Here is a 26433-nt window from a genome sequence, read left to right as displayed (position 1 = left end):
ATTCCCTAGTTCAGTTCATTGACAGCATGTCGATCGCCATATAGCACATTGCTCCAATTCACTCTTCCGTGCATGCCTTTCACCGTCCTGCAATGAGGAATGAAAGAGTAAGAGAGATGTGTGGAAATAAAAAGAGTGTGGTTGAGAGAGCAGAAGAGGGTAAGTTGAAATGGTTTGGACATATGATGGAGAGATTGAGTGAGAAAGATTGACAAAGAGGATATATGTTTCAGAAGTGAAGGGAACAAGGAGAAGCGGGAGACCAAATTGGGGGTGGAAGAATGGAGTGAAAAAGATTTTGAGATATCAGGGCCTAAGTATACTGGAGGTTGAGACATGCCAGGAATAGAGTGAATTGGAATGATATGGTATACTGGGGTCAACGTGCTGTCAACAGACTGAACCAGGGCATGTAAATCGTCTGGAGTAAACCATAGAAAGGTCTGTGGGGCCTGGACGTGGATAGGGAGCTGTGGTTTCGGTACATTGCACATGACAGCTAGTATGTATATTTTACTTGGTGTCTAAAAATTTGGATATACTATCACAAAGTGTGCGCCATTCTAAATCATAGATTCACACCAACCATCACAAAGACATGACTGTATAATGTCTTTATTGAGAAGCTAATGTATACCTAGGATCAATACGCATATTTATTAATGTCTTTGTTAAAAAGTCAGTTTCACTTTCTGCTGCACAAGATGAAAGTCTTCCTGTTAATTTTCTCTTCAGCTGCTAACCTGCTGGGGAACTTTGGCATTGCATTCACCTTCGAGATCTTCATCACACTGGGCCTTGTCCTGGCGGTACCAGTGTCCGCAGGTATGTGAGGGTGAACCCAAGGATCTTCATATGTTACCACATAGAATATTTATTTGTCATTATGAGTTTGAAATGTGTTTCCTTATAGCTTATATGTTTATCATTTTTAGATGCTTTGTGTGAGTTCATATTTACTGTCAATTACAGATGCAAGTACATCTCTTATTTACTGATCATCCCATGCTGTGTTATTACCCTGTTTGCTCTTACAGATGAAATAGCTTTGTTCTTGAAATCCACAACTCTTTGACTAAAGAGATGCTTTCTCACATCCGTCCATATTCTTTTTTTTGCCAAATCCAGATGTGCTTTCTTTTTCTGGCCTCTCCTTGAGCATAAAAGAATTGCTCTTAATTTCCTCCTTTCACATATTCTCTGAAACACAGAAACTAACTTCAGCAGTTTCTTACATCTATCACTAGTGCTGTGTCATCAGCAAACAACTATTACTTAAATTCTCAGGCCCCTTTCATCCCCTACAGATTGCATACTCACTCCTCTCTCCAAAACCCTTGCATTTAACTCCCTAACTCCTCACTACCCCCATCCATAAACGAATGAAACAGCCATTGTGACATTACACACACCTGTCACAGGCCAACCTCCACCTTCAGCCATTCATTCTTCTCTCTCCCTAATTGCATACATGCCTTACACTCTTGATGAAGACTTCTCATTGCTACTTGTATCTTTCCTCTTACACCATATACTTGTTAGCCCTTTCACATGATATCTATCAACCCTGTGATATACTTTCCTCAATATCTTTTACACACCTTTAAAGCAAACACCTGATCTATACATCCTTTGCCATTCCTGAAACTGCAGTGTTCTTCTCCAGTCTGATGCTGTGTTATTACCTTCACCCTCTCAATTACCACTGCACCATACAACTTATCAGGTACCCTCAGCAAACTTTTGCCTCTCGATTTCAAACACTCTCCTTTGTCCCCCTTGTCTTTTCTATGTTGGCATTATACATGCATTCCACCAATCTTCAGGCACCTTTCCATAATCCATACATACATTGAAAATGCTTAGTTACTAATCAACAGTACTCCACCCTTTCTTAAGAAATTCAACTGCAGTACCATCCACTCAAGCCACCTTGCCACATTTTATCGTATGAAAAGCTTTCATTACTGCTTTACTTTTCACCCAAACCACTTGTCATGACTTTCACATTGCATACTCCAACCCAAACCCAGACATCTTACCTTATCATCAAACACATTCAGCAGTCCTTTGAAATACTCAGTCCATCTCATCCTTACCTCTTCATTACCTGTTCCACTTCCCCTTTTGCTCCCTTCACCAATATACCCATTTGTTCACTTGTTTTTCTAGCAGTATCAACCTCCTTCCAAAACTTATTCACATTCTCCCTAAAGTTTTGGAAGCGTACATCAGCTTGGAATTTAAATGTGTTATAGTTTAGATTTACGATGATGAAATGGCATATCACACTACATAACACTGATATAGACATGGCATAATGAATGGGTTAGATTCCCTTTATAACATCTCTTGAAACTTGGTTTTAATGATTTTGATAATGGTTTGATAATTTAAGTTTTAGCGTTAAACAATGCTTTAGTAATTATTTTCATCTCTATTTTTCTGTTCTTGCATTTTTATGCTTGTATTGAATGTCATCTAGTCATTTTTGTTAGTAGTCTCGTCTTCATTTGTAGCAAAATCAAACATCTGGTAGATGTTGCAGTCTTTTGTTTCCCATTTTCTAGAGATACATTTTACATACAAGTTGAGGCAAATAAAAGGGAACTTGCAAAAGCTATGCAAGGAGCAAAAGAGGTGAGAAATTGCTTTACTGCTGAAGCTATATAATTTTTCCCAGTGAAAGTGCAAGATCATAAGAATGGTCAAGTTGTTGCTGTGCATTCATTCTCAAAACCTAAACTACTATTAATGGCATCACATTCAAAGTTGGTTAATTCAGAGCTTCAAGTACAAAAAGTTGAAGATAAAAACCAAATGGCACAAACTGAACTGGGAAAGGCACAATCCATATGTGATGATGGGCTTTGGGAAACAATATCACAAAAGAAATATGGAACCATAAGATTGCAAAAGATAGAGAGTGAGTTTTGCCAAAACTGTGATAGAGATTGAAAACTCTGGTATGACTCTTGCGAAGGAAGGATATCACTTATGCTGCTTATATATGCATCCAGTGACATATGATTTCATGGAGGAAGTGGAAAGTGGATTGCATCAGCATACAAAGGAACTAAGAGCCTCTGGAGTTGGTGTGATACATGGTCGATGAAGTTCAGCTGCACCCAAAGAAGTATAAGAGCTAATGAGGATTGGTTATAGCAAGAGGCCTTAATATGAGTATCATCTTGCCGGAAATAAGTTGCATGACCTATGTGAGAGAAAGGCTTATCATCCCTGACATTTTCCTGAAGACCAACTTTAAGAGAATAGTTAAGGAGACCAATTATTTATTAGCAAATATCAGAGTTGCATTCAATAAAAAAATCATCAACCTGTTCACATCCTTCATGGGACTGCAGCAAGAATATGCTTCTCAGGTTTAGTCACCACATGTAAACAAGTACAATTAGCAAAAAAAGGTCTAAATGAGAGCAACAAAGACAGTACCAGAATTAAAAGAACCAAGTTACAAGGAAGGGCTAGAGGTCTTAGGTTTGTTCACCCTGGAAGTGAGAGGAGTGATAAGTGACCTAATCACAACCATTAAATGTGTGAAAAAAGATTGATTATATAGACAGTGAACAGTTTTACAAGAGCTAAAAGATCGATTATATAGACAGTGAACAGTTTTACAAGAGATAAAGAAATAGAACAACCTGAGGATATAATGTGAAATTGAATAGGTAACATGTTGAAAGAGATGTGAAAGAATACTTTTGTAGTATAAGAGTGGTGATGAATGAAATGAAATGAAATAGATGAAGACAACTTACAGAAATTTAAAAAGTTGTAACAGAAAATGTTCAAGAAATGGGTCCCCATTTGTGTAAAACTCCCTTCCCACATAGTAGAAGTACGTGATTACAGGGGAATGTGTATAGTAAATATGGCTCTGATATTCACTCTCAAACTGTATAGTATACTACTTGCATTCTCATAGCATAACAAGTAGCCACTCTACTCAATGACGTAGTAGTGTATGACAAGAAGGATGCAGACGAGAATTTCATCTTAAGGACACAGCCAGCAGCTTAGAGAAGCTATAGCAGTAATGTCCACTTCTCAAGTTGGCACTGGTTAAGTGGATGGCCATGTATTTTCCTGTTGGAAAATGAATGATATTATTGGCACAAGGTGCCTGAAAGGGATGTCTTTGTTGTAACATTTCTCTTGGAACAAGGATTTTCACTTAGAAGCAGAGACAAAATCATTGGATCTTCAAAAAATGATTATTGTTTTGTTGTGTTGGAGAAGTTCACAAACTGTGATCCATTCCATGCTGAAAATATTAAATAGTTTGCCAACAAAGACGAGGGGCATACTTCATACGTGTCATCCACTACTTGTAAAAACTGATCAGTTTGATGGGTAACAAAGTCCAAGAAATGGTTATCCAGGGAATGAAATCAGCAAAATTCTGTTTTCTGTTGATTCAGTGCTAAATGTCACACTCTAAGATCAGCTGTTACTTATCAGCCATGTTTTACTGGCTGATCCTGATAAAATTTTTGCACCTAAAGTTCTTGCCAATAATTCAGTCATGTCTTAGAAGAAATTGCAAGAAATAATACTGGCCTGTCTGAATGAGAATGGAAATAGTGTACATATCACAGTTGTGAGATAATTCATCATATGTAAATGGAAATTACATTAGCATCCAAAAAATTAACAAGGGGCAATGCCCGGATTATGTTTATGCCATGTGCAGCACATTTACCCAACTTTTTGAGTATAAAATTAATGCAAAATGCAGCCCATTGAACATCAGGATTTTTGATGATGTATTCAAAAGCCATGCACTTTTCTCTCTACACGAGGATACTGCTGAGGACTGCTTTCTGAAAAACTAAAGCCTTTAGGGCTGTCCCTCATCAAATAACTTCTCTACTCTGTGGTCAGCAAGATATAGGCATTGTCTACCCCACTCAAATGTCACACTTCCACATGTGCAGAGTTGAAATTCCTGGCAGCTTATGTGGAACAGAAAATTCACGGATGAAGTGAAGCTCATTCTTTCATCAACAAACTGGATAAAATGGATTCAGCTGTTTTCATTGTTAGTTGGAAAAGTCTTGGAGCACATCGCTAGATCAATCTCTCACTTAAAGAGACTGGCGTGATTTTAAATGTATTTATGTCCTTATCTGAGTCTCTAGTTCATCTTGTGAAAACCAAGCAAGCAAATGTTTATAGACTTTGAAGACCTAGGGATTAAACTATGTGGCCATAACAGGTACATTTCTGCTCAAAGGCTCAACCCGATGATGGAGATGCTGAAAAGGCTGTGGTGTCACCAGAGAAGAAATTCAAAAGTGTTCCTTCCCATCATTGATACGCTGATTAGTATCTTGAAACACTGGCTTGAAGCATACAAGGAAATCAAATATAAGCTCAGATTCGTGTTCAACCCAACTGCTTTTTCAACTCATGAAATCAAACAAGCAGTAATGAATCTTGCTTGCTTCTCTCTCAGCAGTTTGGACCTTGTGACTAAAAGTGAATCATCCAGTTTTTAGCTTGCTGACATCTTCAACAGACCCTCAAATTCAATTTGTTTTGAGTTTGCAGAGATGAGAATGTATTGTAACACTTCCTCATTCCTTACCCTTACACTCAAACCTTTCCGTATGATGAAATAGCTTTTCTGATATATTTTTCTGTGATTGTATCTAACTGATGGTAAGCATTCCATCTTGAAACTAAAACACTTGATCAAAAATGTGGTCAGGAAATTAATCGGATATGGTGACCAAACAGTCTTGAAACTAGAATGGATCAAGGAGAAATCAGGTACTGAATGGTAAAATGTTATTTTGATAGGTTTTTATCTTGAGCTTTAGAAGTGAGGTAAACTAAGAGGACTTGGACTTTCATAAATAACTGATGACTTTAGTTGCAAAAACTCTTGAAAAACAGTGTAGTGTTACACATATAGTTGCCTCATTGGAAAAAATGAAATTCTGATAATAATGATGGTTTTATGAAAATGCAGTCTTGTTCTAAATTGGTTATTTTTGATTTTGTCTCAGTGAAAGGATTTTTTTTTCACTGTAAAAGCATTGTTTTGTACTGTTTATACAGGGTTTTGTCAAGGTATGACTGATTATTTGGAATCACGAAATATTAATTGTCATCATAGTTTCATATGATAGAGTTGATAGAGATGCTCTGTGAAAGGTACTAAGAATATATGGTGTGGGAGGCAAGTTGTTAGAAGCAGTGAAAAGTTTTTATCGAGGATGTAAGGCATGTGTACGTGTAGGAAGAGAGGAAAGTGATTGGTTCTCAGTGAATGTAGGTTTGCGGCAGGGGTATGTGATGTCTCCATGGTTGTTTAATTTGTTTATGGATGGGGTTGTTAGGGAGGTGAATGCAAGAGTTTTGGAAAGAGGGGCAAGTATGAAGTCTGTTGTGGATGAGAGAGCTTGGGAAGTGAGTCAGTTGTTGTTCGCTGATGATACAGCGCTGGTGGCTGATTCATGTGAGAAACTGCAGAAGCTGGTGACTGAGTTTGATAAAGTGTGTGAAAGAAGAAAGTTAAGAGTAAATGTGAATAAGAGCAAGGTTATTAGGTACAGTAGGGTTGAGGGTCAAGTCAATTGGGAGGTAAGTTTGAATGGAGAAAAACTGGAGGAAGTGAAGTGTTTTAGATATCTGGGAGTGGATCTGGCAGCGGATGGAACCATGGAAGCGGAAGTGAATCATAGGGTGGGGGAGGGGGCGAAAATTCTGGGAGCCTTGAAGAATGTGTGGAAGTCGAGAACATTATCTCCGAAAGCAAAAATGGCTATGCTTGAAGGAATAGTGGTTCCAACAATGTTGTATGGTTGCGAGGCGTGGGCTATGGATAGAGTTGTGTGCAGGAGGGTGGATGTGCTGGAAATGAGATGTTTGAGGACAATATGTGGTGTGAGGTGGTTTGATCGAGTCAGTAATGTAAGGGTAAGAGAGATGTGTGGAAATAAAAAGAGCATGGTTGAGAGAGCAGAAGAGGGTGTTTTTAAGTGATTTGGGCACATGGAGAGAATGAGTGAGGAAAGATTGACCAAGAGGATATATGCGTCAGAGGTGGAGGGAACAAGGAGAAGTGGGAGACCAAATTGGAGGTGGAAAGATGGAGTGAAAAAGATTTTGAGTGATCGGGGCCTGAACATGCAGGAGGGTGAAAGGCATGCAAGGAATAGAGTGAATTGGATCGATGTGGTATACCGGGGTCGACGTGCTGTCAGTGGATTGAATCAGGGCATGTGAAGCGTCTGGGGTAAACCATGGAAAGTTCTGTGGGGCCTGGATGCGGAAAGGGAGCTGTCGTTTCAGGCATTACTGCATGACAGCTAGAGACTGAGTGTGAACGAATGGGGCCTTTGTTGTCTTTTCCTAGCGCTACCTCACACACATGAGGGGGGAGGGGGATGTTATTCCATGTGTGGCGAGGTGGCGAGGGGAATGAATAAAGGCAGACAGTGTGAATTGTGTGCATGTGTATATATGTATGTGTGTGTGTGTATATATATATGTGTACATTGAGATGTATGGGTATGTATATTTGTGTGTGAGGACATGTATGTATATACATGAGTATGTGGGTGGGTTGGGCCATTTCTTTCGTCTGTTTCCTTGTGCTACCTCGCAAACGCGGGAGACAGTGACAAAGCAAATTAATAAAATAGTTTCATTAAGAGAACAAGATGTGGATGCGAGCTGACAATAACTTGAAGGATGCTTAGTATTGTACCTGTAACTGAGCTCACCAATGCCAGTTATTGCAGGATGTTAATGGGAGTAGGGGGGCCCATTGCTGGGATGCTTCCTGGGGCTTGGGCACCCTTAATCCATCCTTGACTGACAAATGTTATTATCTGACTTGTAGGCTTGTATTGCAAGCTGAGTAGCCTTTATTGTACATAACCAACGAAATAAAGAAGCGTTTCGTGCTTGATCACCATTTCCCATATTATCAAGGTAGCACAAGGAACAGATGAAGAAAGGCTGTATTTATCTACATCCATTTTCTAGCTTTCTTGTGCAATGCACCAAAACCACAGCTCCCTATCTATAATCAGGCCTCGTAGACCTTTCCATGGTATACCTGGCCACTTCACATCATGCCTCCGTTCAGTCCATTGCCAGCAAGTCAACCCCTGTATACCTCATTGTTCCAGTTCACTCTGTCCCATGCATGCCTTTCATCCTCCTGCATGTTCAGGCCCTAGTCGCTCAAAATCACTTTCACTTCATCCTTCCTTCTCCAATTTGATTTATCCCTTTTCCATGTTTCCTCCACTTCTGATACATCTGTTGTCTTCATTAACCTCTCCACTCATTCTTTCCATATATCCAAACCATTTAAACACACCCTGTGCAGCTCTATCAACCACACTTTTTATTGCCACCCCTCTCTTTTACCCTTTTATTACTTGATCAAACCACACCACACCACACATTGTTCTCAAACATTCAGTTTCCAAAACTTTCACCCTTATCCACACATTATCATGTGTAGCCCATGCATTGCATTCATATAACTGTAGGAACTACTATACCGTCAAACATACCCTTTTTACTGTCCTCAACAACTACCCCTCTTTCCACACATTCTTCATTGCTCCCAGAACCTTTGCTGCACCCCACCGTATGACTTGCTCCCATTCAAATGGTTCCATTCACCACCATTTCCACTTCCAATTATCTACACTCTTCACTCCATCCAGTTTTTCTCCATTCAAATTCACACCCAAACTAACTTGATCCTCAACCTGGCTAAACTTAATACCCTTGCTTTTATTCACATTTACTGTCAACTTCCTCCTTTCACATACTCTTTCAAACTCAGTCATCAACTTCTGAAGTATTTTACTTGAATTTGCCACCAGTGCAATATCATCAGCAAACAACAACTGACTCACTAACCCCCCATCCTTTACACACTGCACACTCACCCCTCTTTCCGAGACTCGCATTTATCTCCCTCACTCCAGCACCCTTACACTAATTAAAGTTATGGAGACATCACACACCCCTGCCACAGATCAGCCTTCACTTAGAACCACTCACTCTCCTCTCTTCCTACTCCTGCACTTGCGTTACACCCTTGATAAAAATTTCTAACTGCTTCTAAAAGCTTTCTTCTCACACCATATATCCTTAAGGCATCTCTGTCAACCCTATCATATTCATTCTCCAGATCCATAAATGCCACATACACCTCTTCCTGTTTCCATAAGTATTTCTCACACACATTTTTTAAAGTAAACACCTGATCTACACATCCTCTACGACTTCTGAAACTACATTGTTCCTCCTTAGTCTGATGCTCTATGCTAGCCTTCACCCTCTCAATCACTATTATCCCATGCAACTCCCAAGTAACTCAACAAGCTTATACCTTTGTAGCTTGAATACTTACCTCTATCCCCTTTGCCTTTATACAATAGCAATGTACATGCATTCTGCAGCCCTGTTCAGGCATTCTGCCAATCCTCAGGCACCTCACCATGATCCAGACTTGCATTGAAAATTCTAAAATTTCATCCCCTTAAGAAATTCAACTGCAGTATCATCCACTCCAGCCACCTTGTCACATTTCATTTTATGCAAGATTTTCATCACATGTCTCCTCTCTCCATGACTGACTTTGCATACCAACCTAACCTAAACACCTTACATCTACCACTCTGTCATCAAACACATTCAGCAGTGCTTCAGATTACTCACTCCATCTCTGCCTCACTTCATCACTATCTGATTCCACTTCCACCATTTGCTCCTTTCACCTTTGTTCTTGTTTATTCTTGTGTTTTGCACACTATTTACCTTCTTCCAAAACATCATCTTGGACTTCCTAAAGTTTACTGATACTTTCTCATTCCAACTCTCATTTGCCCTCATTTCTAACCCCTGCACTTCCCTCTTGACCTCCTTCTGCTTTTGCTTATATCTTTCCCAATCATTGCATTCTCTCTTTTTTCTTTCAATAGCAAGTTCACTTCTTCACACCACCACTTACTACCCTTTCTGATCTGCCCACCTCCTACTTTACACTTGCCACATGTATGTCACACATGCTAGCAATGTATCCCTAAATATCCACTCCCCTAGCTTCATTAACCCTCACCTTTTGTTCTTCACTCAATATCTCCTTGTATTTCTTTACATGTTTCTTTTTCAAGCTCAAGAATATCACCACTCTCTTCTTACCAATATTGTTTCTCTTTTCTGAAAACCTCTACAAGTCCTCACTCTCATCTCCATAAGGTAATGATACGACATCACACCAGCTGCCCCTCTAAGCACATTCAAATCTAAAAGTCTCTCTTTTACATGCCCATCAGTTAATATGACCATATAATTGTGTATGTCCCTCTTTTAAACTAGGTATTCTCAATCATCAGTCCTTTTTCAGCCCATAACTCCACTAGCTGTTCACCATTTCCATTCACTCTACTGAAAACCCCGTGCCTCCCACTTATACTCAACTGACACATTACTCACCTTCACATATAAATCACCCATCACTAATACACGGTCTCTTGCATCAAAACTTCTGTCGCATTCACTCACCAGCTCCCAAACCACTTCCCTCTCATGATCTTTCTTTTCATGGCCAGGTGCATAAGCACTAATAATCACCTATATCTCTCCATCCTCTTCCATTTTTACCCACATCAGTCTAGAGCTCATATCCTTACACTCTTTCACGCATTCCCTCTATTCCTGCTTCAGTAGTAGTGCTACTCTTTCCCTAGATTCTTCCTTCTAAAACATTTCCTCACCATTCTTCCTCTTTACCCTTGACCTTTGTTTCACTCAGAACCAGAATTTCCAGGTTCCTTTCATCATACATACTACCTGTCTCCCCTGTCTTCTCATCTTGGTTAAATCCATGCACATTTAGGCACCCTATCCTGAACCTTTGAAGGGGATAAGCGCTCCATACCCTAATACTTCTGTTCCATCTTTTAGAAATTAAATACATGAAGGGGAGGGTTTCTAGCCCCTGCATCTGCCCTCCATAGTCATCTTCTATGACACACAGGGAATGTGGAGGTAGAATTCTTTCTCCCCTACCCCAGATAGTATTTCAGTATCTTCATTTAATGCACAAAAATTAAATTTCATACATTTGTGCAGTATTGAAAAGAAAAACCTTACAAATTAATGTATCACAGTCAATTATCATGTAGATGTTAGATTTAGCTTAAACATTTAGATGAAGTTGTAGATCTAATGTTAAACTGGCACAGTGTGAGTTCTGAATAAACAAACATAGATGATTATCACCGTGATTAAGCATATCAGACATAAAGATCATTCATATGTATTTCAGAATTTACACCTATATCATTTCTATGGGTGAATCAAATACACACAGCCTCTCTGATCATTCATGCAGATCCCCAACCCATGCTTATTATGTTACATTGAAACATGAATTTCATTCATATAAAATGGATTTTTACTTTTTCACATTGCACACTAAGCTGATTGATCAAGTGAAACTAGCATCCTCATGCTACACATTTGAATAAGCATATAGGCAAATATATAAGTGGGTATTCATAATTAATGACTTAAGGAATTGAGGCCTAGATACATCAGTGATTAACTGGATGAATGCCAAATAGGATTTTTCTAATATTGTAACTTGGTAAGGTACTTAGGTATGTATTTAACAAATATCAGGGAAAAGTGTTATTAACTTTACCAGCCCCTTTTGAGCTTATTTTTCTCTAATACAGTGATTATGCATGACAGTATAGATTTTACAGATGATTTACTGTCTGTTCCTGGTGCTGCTTCACAAATGCAGGAAATAGTTGTCTAGTATGAAAAATAGATAAAATCTCCCGTAACTTGGTAACACCATACTTCTTTAATGATATCAGGTGGTATAGCTTTAATATTGATTTCTTAATTTCCATTTCAGTACTGGACATCAAGTGGTATGGCGTAAAATTTGAGGGGATGAAGCTGGCTGGTGTCGTGCTGATCATGTGTGGATTCTTCTTGGTTCTCTTCCCTGCCAACTGGCCTGAATACATCACCAGGGTCCTTCGGTGGGTGGTCAGAGGCTTGGCGCATTGGTTCCTGCGCCCTTGTTGTAGGAGACCAAGATCAATATCAGTGTTTCAGATGTGAAATAAGTTCCTAGAATGTCCTGCTTCCTGTTTATAGGCATGAATAGTTTTCCCTGAATGTACAGTAATTGTGAATATATTGTTCTAGTTAATACAGTATATAAAATGTTTAAATATCCATCTTATTGGTACAGTGCAATGTAAAATTCATAGAGAATTTACGGTGTGGTTGTATTATGGAGTTGTAGAATGCCTTAGACCTTGTAAATATGTGGAATACCTAAACTCATGAAATCTCATTTGCTTTAGAATAACTTTCCATGATGTGATACTATGCACATATTTAATAGAATATCAGGTCACCTGTGTTGCTACAGTGAAAACCAACTCTCCCCACCATCCCGTCCAGAATATCCTCTATTCTTAAAACTGTTGTACATCATAAAATTGAATTTTATTGAAAGAATAGATCTTACAACTTTGGATGTTCTAATGTCCATGTTCATGTTGTAACTGGTTGCTAAACACTTAGCTGAACTGAGGCCTGGAATGTTTGATAAGCCAGGTATTGATGATAAGGCATTTGTAATGCTGTTAGGTGTATTTTAGGTATGACACATTGTCGCTTGGCATTCAGTTTTCCTTGCCTAAGCCTCTTACCATTTGGAACCCTCACCAGTTGGCATTCTACAGCAATGACAGCACATTTTTAGAGTTCAAGTTATGTTGTACCTGCTAATTAGAAAGCTTTGAATTCACAATCACAGTACATCTCGGAGATGTAAAATCTGTTCTTTGAATATGCATCATATCTGAGGCACTATTCATAATCTTAGGTTATTATCTCATGAAAGAGCTGTTCATTAGATTCTTACTCATGTTAAATTCTTCAAACTATGTAATTGAAGAGAACTAGCCAGGAAGTCACATGGAAAACGTAGATTTTTGCATTACCTTCACTTAATGTAATTAAAAAAAGTATTTAAGAAAGGTGTTATGATTATGTGGTGTGGAAGGGAAGCTGTTAAAAGTAATAAGAAGTTTTCATATAGAGGTTATGTCTGCAAATAGGTATAAAAGGGTGAATAATTCCAGGTGAATATTGATCAGTGGCAGTGGCGTATGATATCACCATGGCTGTTTAATTTGTTTATGGTTGGGGTGGTGAGGGAGTTGAATGCATGAGTCTTGAAGAAAGAGCCAGGTGTGCAGTCTGTATGAGGTGAGGGGAAGCCTGAGAAGTGTATCAGTTGTTGTTTACTGATGACATGGCACTAGTGACAGATTTGAATGAGAAACTGCAGAATTTGGTGTCTGAGTCTGGGTAAGTGTGTGAAAAGAGAAAGTAGACTAAATATGAATAAGAGCAAGCTTACTAGGTTTATTAGTGCAGAGAGACGGGTTAGTTGGGGTGTGAGTTTGAATGGAGAAAACTTGGAGGAAATGGGTGTTTCGATACCTGGGAGTGAATATGGCAGCAAGTGCAACCATGAAAGAGATAATTGATAATGTTGATTAGGGGCAAAGGTTCTGGGAGCATTGAGGAATGTGTGGGATGAGATTTTTCTTTTTTGGGGGGATGAGGATGTTTTAATTAAAGGCATTGAAATCCCAACAAAGTTTTATGGATATGAGGCATGGGTTATGGATAAGGATGTACTGAGGAGTGTAGGTGTGTTAGAAATAATATGTAGTGTGAACACTCACCATTGTCCTCCTTGCACTTATACAGCAACACTATACATGCATATTGCCAGTCCTCAGGCACCTCATCATGATGGGTTAGGGGATAAAGAAACAAGGAGCAGGTGCCTCCACCCCTCCCCCCTCGTATATAAATTTCTAAAGGATAGGACATGAGAGGAGGAGCCAAGCAGGGAGTGTGCATCCCCCTCAGAGGCTTAGGATAGTGTCTGAATATGTATGGATGTAACCAAGTTGAGAAGAAAGGAAAGCTAAGTAGTATATATGAGAAATGGAACCGAGTTGTTCTTTTTCAAGAGTAAAACAAAGCTCAAGGGTAAAGAGTTTGGAAATGTCTTAAGGGTAGAGTCATGGGTAAGTATGAGTGCAAAAGCAAAGGAAGTGGTAGAACTGTGCTGAAGCAAGAGTTGCAAGAGTGTGTAAAAGATTGTAAAGAAATGAGCCGCAGACTGATGTGGGTAAAAATGAAAATGGATTGTAAGAGATGGGTGCTTATGCAACCGGTCAGTAGAAGAAAGATCATGAGAGGCAAGTGTTTTAGGAGCAGCTGAGTGAGTGTGTCAGCAGTTTTGGTGCATGAGCCCAGGCATCAGTCATGGGTGATTTAAATATGAAGGTGAGTGATGTGGCAATTGAGGGTATAATTTGGAGCATTGGATATTCAGTAATGTGAATGGTAATTGTGAATAGCTTGTGGACATGAGTGCTGAAAAAGGGCTGGTGATTGGGAATACCTGGTTTAGAATGAGGTATATACACAAGTTTACTTATGTAAGTAGGAAAGATGGTCAGCAGACTTTATGGGAATCAGATTACATGCTAATTGATAGGCATGCAGAGTAGAGACTAGGATATGTTAGGATGCTGAGAGGGGCAGCTGGTTTAATGTCTCATCATTACCTTGAAGAGGTAAGGGTGAAGATTTGTAAAGATTTTCAGAAGAGAGAAAACATTATGAGAGAGAAGAATGTGGTAAAAATAAGCTTGAGAAAGAGATTTGTGTGAAGAAATACTTGGAGAAATTTAATGTAGAATGGCAGTAGGTGAGAGTAAATGAAGCTAGGGGAGTGAGTAAGGAATGTAATGTATTTAGGGAAGCAGTGCTGGCATGTGCGAGAGATGCTTGTGGCATATGTGAGGTAGGAGGTGGACAGATTAGAAAGGATAGTGAGCAGTGGATTAATGAAGAAAGTTGCCAGTGAAAGTGAAAAGAGTAGTATATTATGGTAATTACAGGGAAGTAGTGCAATTGATCAGGCAATGCATAAGTGAAAATAACAGGGCAAGAGTAAGGTTCAGGGGTTGAAAAAGAGGGGATATGAGAGTTGAGGTAAACAAGTATCAGTAAACTTCAGGAAGAATAAAGTAATTACTTGGAGGGAGGTTAATAGTTGCAAGAAAAACAAGAGAATGAATGGGAGCATAGTGAAGGGAGCAAATGGGGAAGTGGTGACAGGTAATGATGAAGTGAAGAGGAGACGGAGTAAGTATTTTGAAGGACTGTTGAATGTAGTATTTTGAAAGACTTGATGAATATGTTTGATGATTAGGGCCACAAATGTAGGTTGTTTGAGTTGGGGTGGTATGAAAAGCATTCAAGCTTGATTGAAGTAAAATGGATGATTTTGGACAACTGGTGTCTGAGCACCGACCTAATGGTAAAATAATACTAAGAAAATTAGAGAACATTATTAAGAAGATTAATAACAAAATGAGTGCTGTCTTATTTGACTCTATGTGCACATTTGGGGGGAGGGGATGGTTATTTTCATGTGTGGCAGGGTGGCGATTGGGAATGAATAGAGGCAGACAGTATGAATTATGTGCATGTGTATATATGTGTATGTCTGTGTATATATATATGTATATGTTGAGATGTATAGGTATGTATATATTACGTGTGTGGATGTGTATGTATATACATGTGTATGTGGGTGGGTTGGGCCATTCTTTTGTCTGTTTCCTTGCGCTACTTCGCTAACGTGGGAGACAGCGACAAAGCAAAATAGAAAATGAAAATAATAATATTATATAATATATATAGGCAGCAGGTTTGGATGGTATTGCAGTGGAATTTATTTATTAAAAAAGGGGGTGACTGTATTGTTGACTGGTTGGTAAGGTTATTTAATGTATGTATGACTCATGGTGAGGTGCCTGAGGATTGGCAGAATGCGTGCATAGTACCATTGTACAAAGGCAAAGGGGATAAGAGTGAGTGCTCAAATTACAGAGGTATAAGTTTGTTGAGTATTCCTGGTAAATTATATGGGAGGGTATTGATTGAGAGGGTGAAGGCATGTACAGAGCATCAGATTGGGGCAGAGCAGTGTGGTTTCAGAAGTGGTAGAGGATGTGTGGATCAGGTGTTTGCTTTGAAGAATGTATGTGAGAAATACTTAGAAAAGCAAATGGATTTGTATGTAGCATTTATGGATCTGGAGAAGGCATATGATAGAGTTGATAGAGATGCTCTGTGGAAGGTATTAAGAATATATGGTGTGGGAGGAAAGTTGTTAGAAGCAGTGAAAAGTTTTTATCGAGGATGTAAGGCATGTGTACGTGTAGGAAGAGAGGAAAGTGATTGGTTCTCAGTGAATGTAGGTTTGCGGCAGGGGTGTGTGATGTCTCCATGGTTGTTTAATTTGTTTATGGATGGGGTTGTTAGGGAGGTAAATGCAAGAGTTTTGGAAAGAGGGGCAAGTATGAAGTCTGTTGGGGATGAGAGAGCTTGGGAAGTGAGTCAGTTGTTGTTCGCTGATGATACAGCGCTGGTGGCTGATTCATGTGAGAAACTGCAGAAGCTGGTGACTGAGTTTGGTAAAGTGTGTGGAAGAAGAAAGTTAAGAGTAAATGTGAATAAGAGCAAGGTTATTAGGTACAGTAGGGTTGAGGGTCAAGTCAATTGGGAGGTGAGTTTGAATGGAGAAAAACTGGAGGAAGTGAAGTGTTTTAGATATCTGGGAGTGGATCTGGCAGCGGATGGAACCATGGAAGCGGAAGTGGATCATAGGGTGGGGGAGGGGGCGAAAATTCTGGGGGCCTTGAAGAATGTGTGGAAGTCGAGAACATTATCTCGGAAAGCAAAAATGGGTATGTTTGAAGGAATAGTGGTTCCAACAATGTTGTATGGTTGCGAGGCGTGGGCTATGGATAGAGTTGTGCGCAGGAGGATGGATGTGCTGGAAATGAGATGTTTGAGGACAATGTGTGGTGTGAGGTGGTTTGATCGAGTGAGTAACGTAAGGGTAAGAGAGATGTGTGGAAATAAAAAGAGCGTGGTTGAGAGAGCAGAAGAGGGTGTTTTGAAGTGGCTTGGGCACATGGAGAGAATGAGTGAGGAAAGATTGACCAAGAGGATATATGTGTCGGAGGTGGAGGGAACGAGGAGAAGAGGGAGACCAAATTGGAGGTGGAAAGATGGAGTGAAAAAGATTTTGTGTGATCGGGGCCTGAACATGCAGGAGGGTGAAAGAAGGGCAAGGAATAGAGTGAATTGGAGCGATGTGGTATACCGGGGTTGACGTGCTGTCAGTGGATTGAATCAAGGCATGTGAAGCGTCTGGGGTAAACCATGGAAAGCTGTGTAGGTATGTATATTTGCGTGTGTGGACGTATGTATATACATGTGTATGGGGGGGGGTTGGGCCATTTCTTTCATTCTGTTTCCTTGCACTACCTCGCAAACGCGGGAGACAGCGACAAAGTATAATAAAAAAAAAATATATATAGGTGCAAGAGGTGAGAAAGAGGGCAAATGAGAGTTGGGGTGAGAGAGTATCATAAAATTTTAGGGAGAATAAAAAGATGTTTTGGAAGGAGGTAAATAAAGTGCGTAAGACAAGGAAACAAATGGGAACTTCAGTGAAGGGGGCAAATGGGGAGGTGATAACAAGTAGTGGTGATGTGAGAAGGAGATGGAGTGAGTATTTTGAAGGTTTGTTGAATGTGTTTGATGATAGAGGGGCAGATATAGGGTGTTTTGGTCGAGGTGGTGTGGAAAGTGAGAGGGTTAGGGAAAATGATTTGGTAAACAGAGAAGAGGTAGTGAAAGCTTTGCGGAAGATGAAAGCCGGCAAGGCAGCAGGTTTGGATGGTATTGCAGTGGAATTTATTAAAAAAGGGGGTGACTGTATTGTTGACTGGTTGGTAAGGTTATTTAATGTATGTATGATTTATGGTGAGGTGCCTAAGGATTGGCGGAATGCTTGCATAGTGCCATTGTACAAAGGCAAAGGGGATAAGAGTGAGTGCTCAAATTACTGAGGTATAAGTTTGTTGAGTATTCCTGGGAAATTATATGGGAGGGTATTGATTGAGAGGGTGAAGGCATGTACAGAGCATCAGATTGGGGCAGAGCAGTGTGGTTTCAGAAGTGGTAGAGGATGTGTGGATCAGGTGTTTGCTTTGAAGAATGTATGTGAGAAATACTTAGAAAAGCAAATGGATTTGTATGTAGCATTTATGGATCTGGAGAAGGCATATGATAGAGTTGATAGAGATGCTCTGTGGAAGGTATTAAGAATATATGGTGTGGGAGGTAAGTTGTTAGAAGCAGTGAAAAGCTTTTATCGAGGATGTAAGGCATGTGTACGTGTAGGAAGAGAGGAAAGTGATTGGTTCTCAGTGAATGTAGGTTTGCGGCAGGGGTGTGTGATGTCTCCATGGTTGTTTAATTTGTTTATTGATGGGGTTGTTAGGGAGATGAATGCAAGAGTTTTGGAAAGAGGGGCAAGAATGAAGTCTGTTGTGGATGAGAGAGCTTGGGAAGTGAGTCAGTTGTTGTTCGTTGATGATATAGCGCTGGTGGCTGATTCATGTGAGAAACTGCAGAAGCTGGTGACTGAGTTTGGTAAAGTGTGTGAAAGAAGAAAGTTAAGAGTAAATGTGAATAAGAGCAAGGTTATTAGGTACAGTAGGGTTGAGGGTCAAGTCAATTGGGAGGTAAGTTTGAATGGAGAAAAATTGGAGGAAGTAAAGTGTTTTAGATATCTGGGAGTGGATCTGGCAGCGGATGGAACTATGGAAGCGGAAGTGAATCATAGGGTGGGGGAGGGGGCGAAAATTCTGAGAGCCTTGAATAATGTTTGGAAGTTGAGAACATTATCTTGGAAAGCAAAAATGGGTATGTTTGAAGGAATAGTGGTTCCAACAATGTTGTATGGTTGCGAGGCGTGGGCTATAGATAGAGCTGTGCGCAGGAGGGTGGATGTGCTGGAAATGAGATGTTTGAGGACAATTTGTGGTGTGAGGTGGTTTGATCGAGTAAGTAATGTAAGGGTAAGAGAGATGTGTGGAAATAAAAAGAGTGTGGTTGAGAGAGCAGAAGAGGGTGTTTTGAATTGGTTTGGTTACATGGAGAGAATGAGTGAGGAAAGATTGACCAAGAGGATATATGTGTCGGAGGTGAAGGGAATGAGGAGAAGTGGGAGACCAAATTGGAGGTGGAAAAGATGGAGTGAAAAAGATTTTGAGTGATGGGGGCCTGAACATGCAGGAGGGTGAAAGGCGTGCAAGGAATAGAGTGAATTGGAACAGTGTGGTATACCGGGGTCAACATGCTGTCAGTGGATTGAACCAGGGCATGTGAAGCGTCTGGGGTAAACCATGGAAAGTTCTGTGGAGCCTGGATGTGGAAAGGGAGCTGTGGTTTTGGTGCATTACTGCATGACAGCTAGAGACTGAGTGTGAACAAATGGGGCCTTTGTTGTTTTTTCCTAGCGCTACCTTGCATACATGAGGGGGGAGGGGGATGTTATTCCATGTGTGGCGAGGTGGCGATGGGAATAAATAAAGGAAGACAGTATGAATTATGTACATGTGTATATATGTATATGTCTGTGTGTATATATATGTGTACATTGAGATGTATAGGTATGTATATTTTCGTGTGTGGACGTGTATGTATATACATGTGTATGTGGGTGGGTTGGGCCATTCTTTCGTCTGTTTCCTTGCACTACCTCGCTAATGCGGGAGACAGCGACAAAGTAAAATGAATAAATAATAGATATATATATGTTATATTATTTATTTTTTATTTTGCTTTATTTTTCTTAATACCTTCCACAGAGCATCTCTATCAACTCTATCATATGCCTTCTCCAGATCCATAAATGCTACATACAAATCCATTTGCTTTTCTAAGTATTTCTCACATACATTCTTCAAAGCAAACACCTGATCCACACATCCTCTACCACTTCTGAAACCACACTGCTCTTCCCCAATCTGATGCTCTGTACATGCCTTCACCCTCTCAATCAATACCCTCCCATATAATTTACCAGGAATACTCAACAAACTTATACCTCTGTAATTTGAGCACTCACTCTTATCCCCTTTGCCTTTGTACAATGGCACTATGCACGCATTCCGCCAATGCTCAGGCACCTCACCATGAGTCATACATACATTAAATAACCTTACCAACCAGTCAACAATACAGTCACCCCCTTTTTTAATAAATTCCACTGCAATACCATCCAAACCTGCTGCCTTGCCGGCTTTCATCTTCCGCAAAGCTTTTACTACCTCTTCTCTGTTTACCAAATCATTTTCCCTAACCCTCGCACTTTGCACACCACCTCGACCAAAACACCCTATATCTGCCACTCTATCATCAAACACATTCAACAAACCTTCAAAATACTCACTCCATCTCCTTCTCACATCACCACTACTTGTTATCACCTCCCCATTTGCGCCCTTCACTGAAGTTCCCATTTGCTCCCTTGTCTTACGCACTTTATTTACCTCCTTCCAGAACATCTTATTATTCTCCCTAAAATTTAATGATACTCTCTCACCCCAACTCTCATTTGCCCTTTTTTTCACCTCTTGCACCTTTCTCTTGACCTCCTGTCTCTTTCTTTTATACGTCTCCCACTCAATTTCATTTTTTCCCTGGTAAATTATATGGGAGGGTATTGACTGAAAAGGTGAAGGCATGTACACAGCATCAGATTGGGGAAGAGCCGTGTGGTTTCAGAAGTGGTAAAGGATGTGTGGATCAGGTGTTTGCTTTGAGGAATGTATGTGAGAAATACTTAGAAAAGCAAATGGATTTGTATGTAGCATTTATGGATCTGGAGAAGGCATATGATAGAGTTGATAGAGATGCTCTGTGGAAGGTATTAAGAATATATGGTGTGGGAGGAAAGTTGTTAGAAGCAGTGAAAAGTTTTTATCGAGGATGTAAGGCATGTGTACGTGTAGGAAGAGAGGAAAGTGATTGGTTCTCAGTGAATGTAGGTTTGCGGCAGGGGTGTGTGATGTCTCCATGGTGGTGTAATTTGTTTATTGATGGGGTTGTTAGGGAGGTGAATGCAAGAGTTTTGGAAAGAGGGGCAAGTATGAAGTCTGTTGGGGATGAGAGAGCTTGGGAAGTGAGTCAGTTGTTGTTCGCCGATGATACAGCGCTGGTGGCTGATTCATGTGAGAAACTGCAGAAGCTGGTGACTTGAGTTTGGTAAAGTGTGTGAAAGAAGAAAGTTAAAAGTAAATGTGAATAAGAGCAAGGTTAGTAGGTACAGTAGGGTTGAGGGTCAAGTCAATTGGGAGGTGAGTTTGAATGGAGAAAAACTGGAGGAAGTGAAGTGTTTTAGATAGCTGGGAGTGGATCTGGCAGCGGATGGAAACATGGAAGCGGAAGTGGATCATAGGGTGGGGGAGGGGGCGAAAATTCTGGGAGCCTTGAAGAATGTGTGGAAGTCGAGAACATTATCTCGGAAAGCAAAAATGGGTATGTTTGAAGGAATAGTGGTTCCAACAATGTTGTATGGTTGCGAGGCTTGGACTATGGATAGAGTTGTGTGCAGGAGGATGGATGTGCTGGAAATGAGATGTTTGAGGACAGTGTGTGGTTTGATCGAGTAAGTAACGTAAGGGTAAGAGAGATGTGTGGAAATAAAAAGAGCGTGGTTGAGAGAGCAGAAGAGGGTGTTTTGAAATGGTTTGGTCACATGGAGAGAATGAGTGAGGAAAGATTGACCAAGAGGATATATGTGTCGGAGGTGGAGGGAACGAGGAGAAGAGGGAGACCAAATTGGAGGTGGAAAGATGGAGTGAAAAAGATTTTGTGTGATCGGGGCCTGAACATGCAGGAGGGTGAAAGGAGGGCAAGGAATAGAGTGAATTGGAGCGATGTGGTATACCGGGGTTGACGTGCTGTCAGTGGATTGAATCAAGGCATGTGAAGCGTTTGGGTAAACCATGGAAAGCTGTGTAGGTATGTATATTTGCGTGTGTGGACGTATGTATATACATGTGTATGGGGGTGGGTTGGGCCATTTCTTTCGTCTGTTTCCTTGCGCTACCTCGCAAACGCGGGAGACAGCAAAAAAAAAAAAAAATATATATAATATATATATATCTTTCTTTCATACTATTCGCCATTTCCCGCCTCAGCGAGGTAGCGATATATATTATTTTTTTTTCTTTTATTATACTTTGTCGCTGTCTCCCACGTTTGCGAGGTAGCGCAAGGAAACAGACGAAAGAAATGGCCCAACCCACCCCCATACACATGCATATACACACACGTCCACACACGCAAATATACATATCTATACATCTCAATGTACACATATATATACACACACAGACACATACATATATACCCATGCACACAATTCACACTGTCTGCCTTTATTCATTCCCATCGCCACCTCGTCACACATGGAATACCATCCCCCTCCCCCCTCATGTGTGCTGGGTAGTGCTAGGAAAAGACAACAAAGGCCTCATTCATTCACACTCAGTCTCTAGCTGTCATGCAATAATGCCCGAAACCACAGCTCCCTTTCCACATCCAGGCCCCACACAGCTTTCCATGGTTTACCCCAGACGCTTCACATGTCCTGATTCAATCCACTGACAGCACGTCAACCCCCGGTATACCACATTGATCCAATTCACTCTATTCCTTGCCCGCCTTTCACCCTCCTGCATGTTCAGGCCCCGATCACTCAAAATCTTTTTCACTCCATCTTTCCACCTCCAATTTGGTCTCCCACTTCTCCTCGTTCCCCCCACCTCTGACACATATATCCTCTTGGTCAATCTTTCCTCACTCATTCTCTCCATGTACCCAAACCATTTCAAAACACCCTCTTCTGCTCTCTCAACCACGCTTTTTTTATTTCCACACATCTCTCTTACCCTTACATTACTTACTCGATCAAACCACCTCACACCACACATTGTCCTCACACATCTCATTTCCAGCACATCCACTCTCCTGCGCACAACTCTATCCATAGCCCACGCCTCGCAACCATACAACATTGTTGGAACCACTATTCCTTCAAACATACCCATTTTTGCTTTCCGAGATAATGTTCTCAACTTCCACACATTCTTCAAGGCTCCCAGGATTTTCACCCCCTCCCCCACTCTATGATTCACTTCCGCTTCCATGGTTCCATCCGCTGCCAGATTCACTCCCAGATATATAAAACACTTTACTTCCTCCAGTTTTTCTGCAATCAAACTTACCTCCCAATTTACTTGACCCTCAACCCTACTGTACCTAATAACCTTGCTCTTATTCACATTTACTCTTAACTTTCTTCTTTCACACACTTTACCAAACTCAGTCACCAGCTTCTGCAGTTTCTCACATGAATCCGCCACCAGCGCTGTATCATCAGCGAACAACAACTGACTCACTTCCCAAGCTCTCTCATCCCCAACAGACTTCATTCTTGCCCCTCTTTCCAAAACTCTTGCATTCACCTCCCTAACAACCCCATCCATAAACAAATTAAACAACCATGGAGACATCACACACCCCTGCCGCAAACCTACATTCACTGAGAACCAATCACTTTCCTCTCTTCCTACACGTACACATGCCTTACATCCTCGATAAAAACTTTTCACTGCTTCTAACAACTTGCCTCCCACACCATATATTCTTAATACCTTCCACAGAGCATCTCTCTCTCTCTCTCTCTCTATATATATATATATATATATATATATATATATATATATTTTTTTTTTTTCTTTTTTTTTGCCGCTGTTTCCCGCGTTTGCGAGGTAGCGCAAGGAAACAGACAAAAGAAATGGCCCAACCCACCCCCATACACATGTATATACATACGTCCACACACGCAAATATACATACCTACACAGCTTTCCATGGTTTACCCCAGATGCTTCACATGCCCTGATTCAACCCACTGACAGCACGTCAACCCCGATATACCACATCGATCCAATTCACTCTATTCCTTGCCCTCCTTTCACCCTCCTGCATGTTCAGGCCCCGATCACACAAAATCTTTTTCACTCCATCTTTCCACCTCCAATTTGGTCTCCCACTTCTCCTCGTTCCCTCCACCTCCGACACATATATCCTCTTGGTCAGTCTTTCCTCACTTATTCTCTCCATGTGCCCAAACCATTTCAAAACACCCTCTTCTGCTCTCTCAACCACGCTCTTTTTATTTCCACACATCTCTCTTACCCTTACGTTACTTACTCGATCAAACCACCTCACACCACACATTGTCCTCAAACATCTCATTTCCAGCACATCCATCCTCCTGCGCACAACTCTATCCATAGCCCATGCCTTGCAACTATACAACATTGTTGGAACCACTATTCCTTCAAACATACCCATTTTTGCTTTCCCAGATAATGTTCTCGACTTCCACACATTCTTCAAGGCTCCCAGAATTTTCACCCCCTCCCCCACCCTATGATCCACTTCCGCTTCCATATAACGCGGGAGACAGCGACAAAGCAAAAAAAAAATATATATATATATATATATATATATATATATATATATATATATATATATTTTTATTATACTTTGTCGCTGTCTCCCGCGTTTGCGAGGTAGCGCAAGGAAACAGACGAAAGAAATGGCCCAACCCCCCCCATACACATGTATATACATACGTCCACACACGCAAATATACATACCTACACAGCCTTCCACGGTTTACCCCAGACGCTTCACATGCCCTGCTTCAATCCACTGACAGCACGTCAACCCCGGTATACCACATCGCTCCAACTCACTCTATTCCTTGCCCTCCTTTCACCCTCCTGCATGTTCAGGCCCCGATCACACAAAATCTTTTTCACTCCATCTTTCCACCTCCAATTTGGTCTCCCTCTTCTCCTTGTTCCCTCCACCTCCGACACATATATCCTCTTGGTCAATCTTTCCTCACTCATTCTCTCCATGTGCCCAAACCACTTCAAAACACCCTCTTCTGCTCTCTCAACCACGCTCTTTTTATTTCCACACATCTCTCTTACCCTTACGTTACTTACTCGATCAAACCACCTCACACCACACATTGTCCTCAAACATCTCATTTCCAGCACATCCATCCTCCTGCGCACAACTCTATCCATAGCCCATGCCTTGCAACTATACAACATTGTTGGAACCACTATTCCTTCAAACATACCCATTTTTGCTTTCCGAGATAATGTTCTCGACTTCCACACATTCTTCAAGGCCCCCAGGATTTTCGCCCCCTCCCCCACCCTATGATCCACTTCCGCTTCCATGGTTCCATCCGCTGCCAGATCCACTCCCAGATATCTAAAACACTTCACTTCCTCCAGTTTTTCTCCATTCAAACTCACCTCCCAATTGACTTGACCCTCAACCCTACTGTACCTAATAACCTTGCTCTTATTCACATTTACTCTTAACTTTCTTCTTCCACACACTTTTCCAAACTCAGTCACCAGCTTCTGCAGTTTCTCACATGAATCAGCCACCAGCACTGTATCATCAGCGAACAACAACTGACTCACTTCCCAAGCTCTCTCATCCCCAACAGACTTCATACTTGCCCCTCTTTCCAAAACTCTTGCATTTACCTCCCTAACAACCCCATCCATAAACAAATTAAACAACCATGGAGACATCACACACCCCTGCCGCAAACCTACATTCACTGAGAACCAATCACTTTCCTCTCTTCCTACACGTACACATGCCTTACATCCTCGATAAAAACTTTTCACTGCTTCTAACAACTTTCCTCCCACACCATATATTCTTAATACCTTCCACAGAGCATCTCTATCAACTCTATCATATGCCTTCTCCAGATCCATAAATGCTACATACAAATCCATTTGCTTTTCTAAGTATTTCTCACATACATTCTTCAAAGCAAACACCTGATCCACACATCCTCTACCACTTCTGAAACCACACTGCTCTTCCCCAATCTGATGCTCTGTACATCCCTTCACCCTCTCAATCAATACCCTCCCATATACTTTACCAGGAATACTCAACAAACTTATACCTCTGTAATTTGAGCACTCACTCTTATCCCCTTTGCCTTTGTACAATGGCACTATGCACGCATTCCGCCAATCCTCAGGCACCTCACCATGAGTCATACATACATTAAATAACCTTACCAACCAGTCAACAATACAGTCACCCCCTTTTTTAATAAATTCCACTGCAATACCATCCAAACCTGCTGCCTTGCCGGCTTTCATCTTCCGCAAAGCTTTCACTACCTCTTCTCTGTTTACCAAATCATTTTCCCTAACCCTCTCACTTTGCACACCACCTCGACCAAAACACCCTATATCTGCCACTCTATCATCAAACACATTCAACAAACCTTCAAAATACTCACTCCAT

General features: G+C 40.8%; 1 protein-coding gene across 4 annotated transcripts in view; it reads left to right on the top strand.

Annotated features, from left to right (window-relative positions):
• Positions 1-26433, top strand: part of LOC139767398 (solute carrier family 35 member F3) — a 516425-nt gene that overhangs the window by 459133 nt on the left and 30859 nt on the right. For all 4 annotated transcript variants that reach the window (XR_011717126.1, XM_071696736.1, XM_071696741.1 and 1 more), the window contains 2 exons: positions 736-825; positions 11933-12062. Coding sequence is in view for 3 of the 4 variants with exons in the window: in XM_071696736.1 (XP_071552837.1) it covers positions 736-825; positions 11933-12062 (220 nt within the window). In the remaining variant the exon portion in view is untranslated. The remainder of the gene's footprint in view (positions 1-735; positions 826-11932; positions 12063-26433) is intronic.

The sequence above is a fragment of the Panulirus ornatus genome, chromosome 4, assembly GCF_036320965.1.
Source record: "Panulirus ornatus isolate Po-2019 chromosome 4, ASM3632096v1, whole genome shotgun sequence".
Taxonomy (NCBI): domain Eukaryota; kingdom Metazoa; phylum Arthropoda; class Malacostraca; order Decapoda; family Palinuridae; genus Panulirus; species Panulirus ornatus.
Note: the sequence above shows the minus strand (reverse complement) of the source record. Positions and strands in the feature narration are given on the sequence as shown.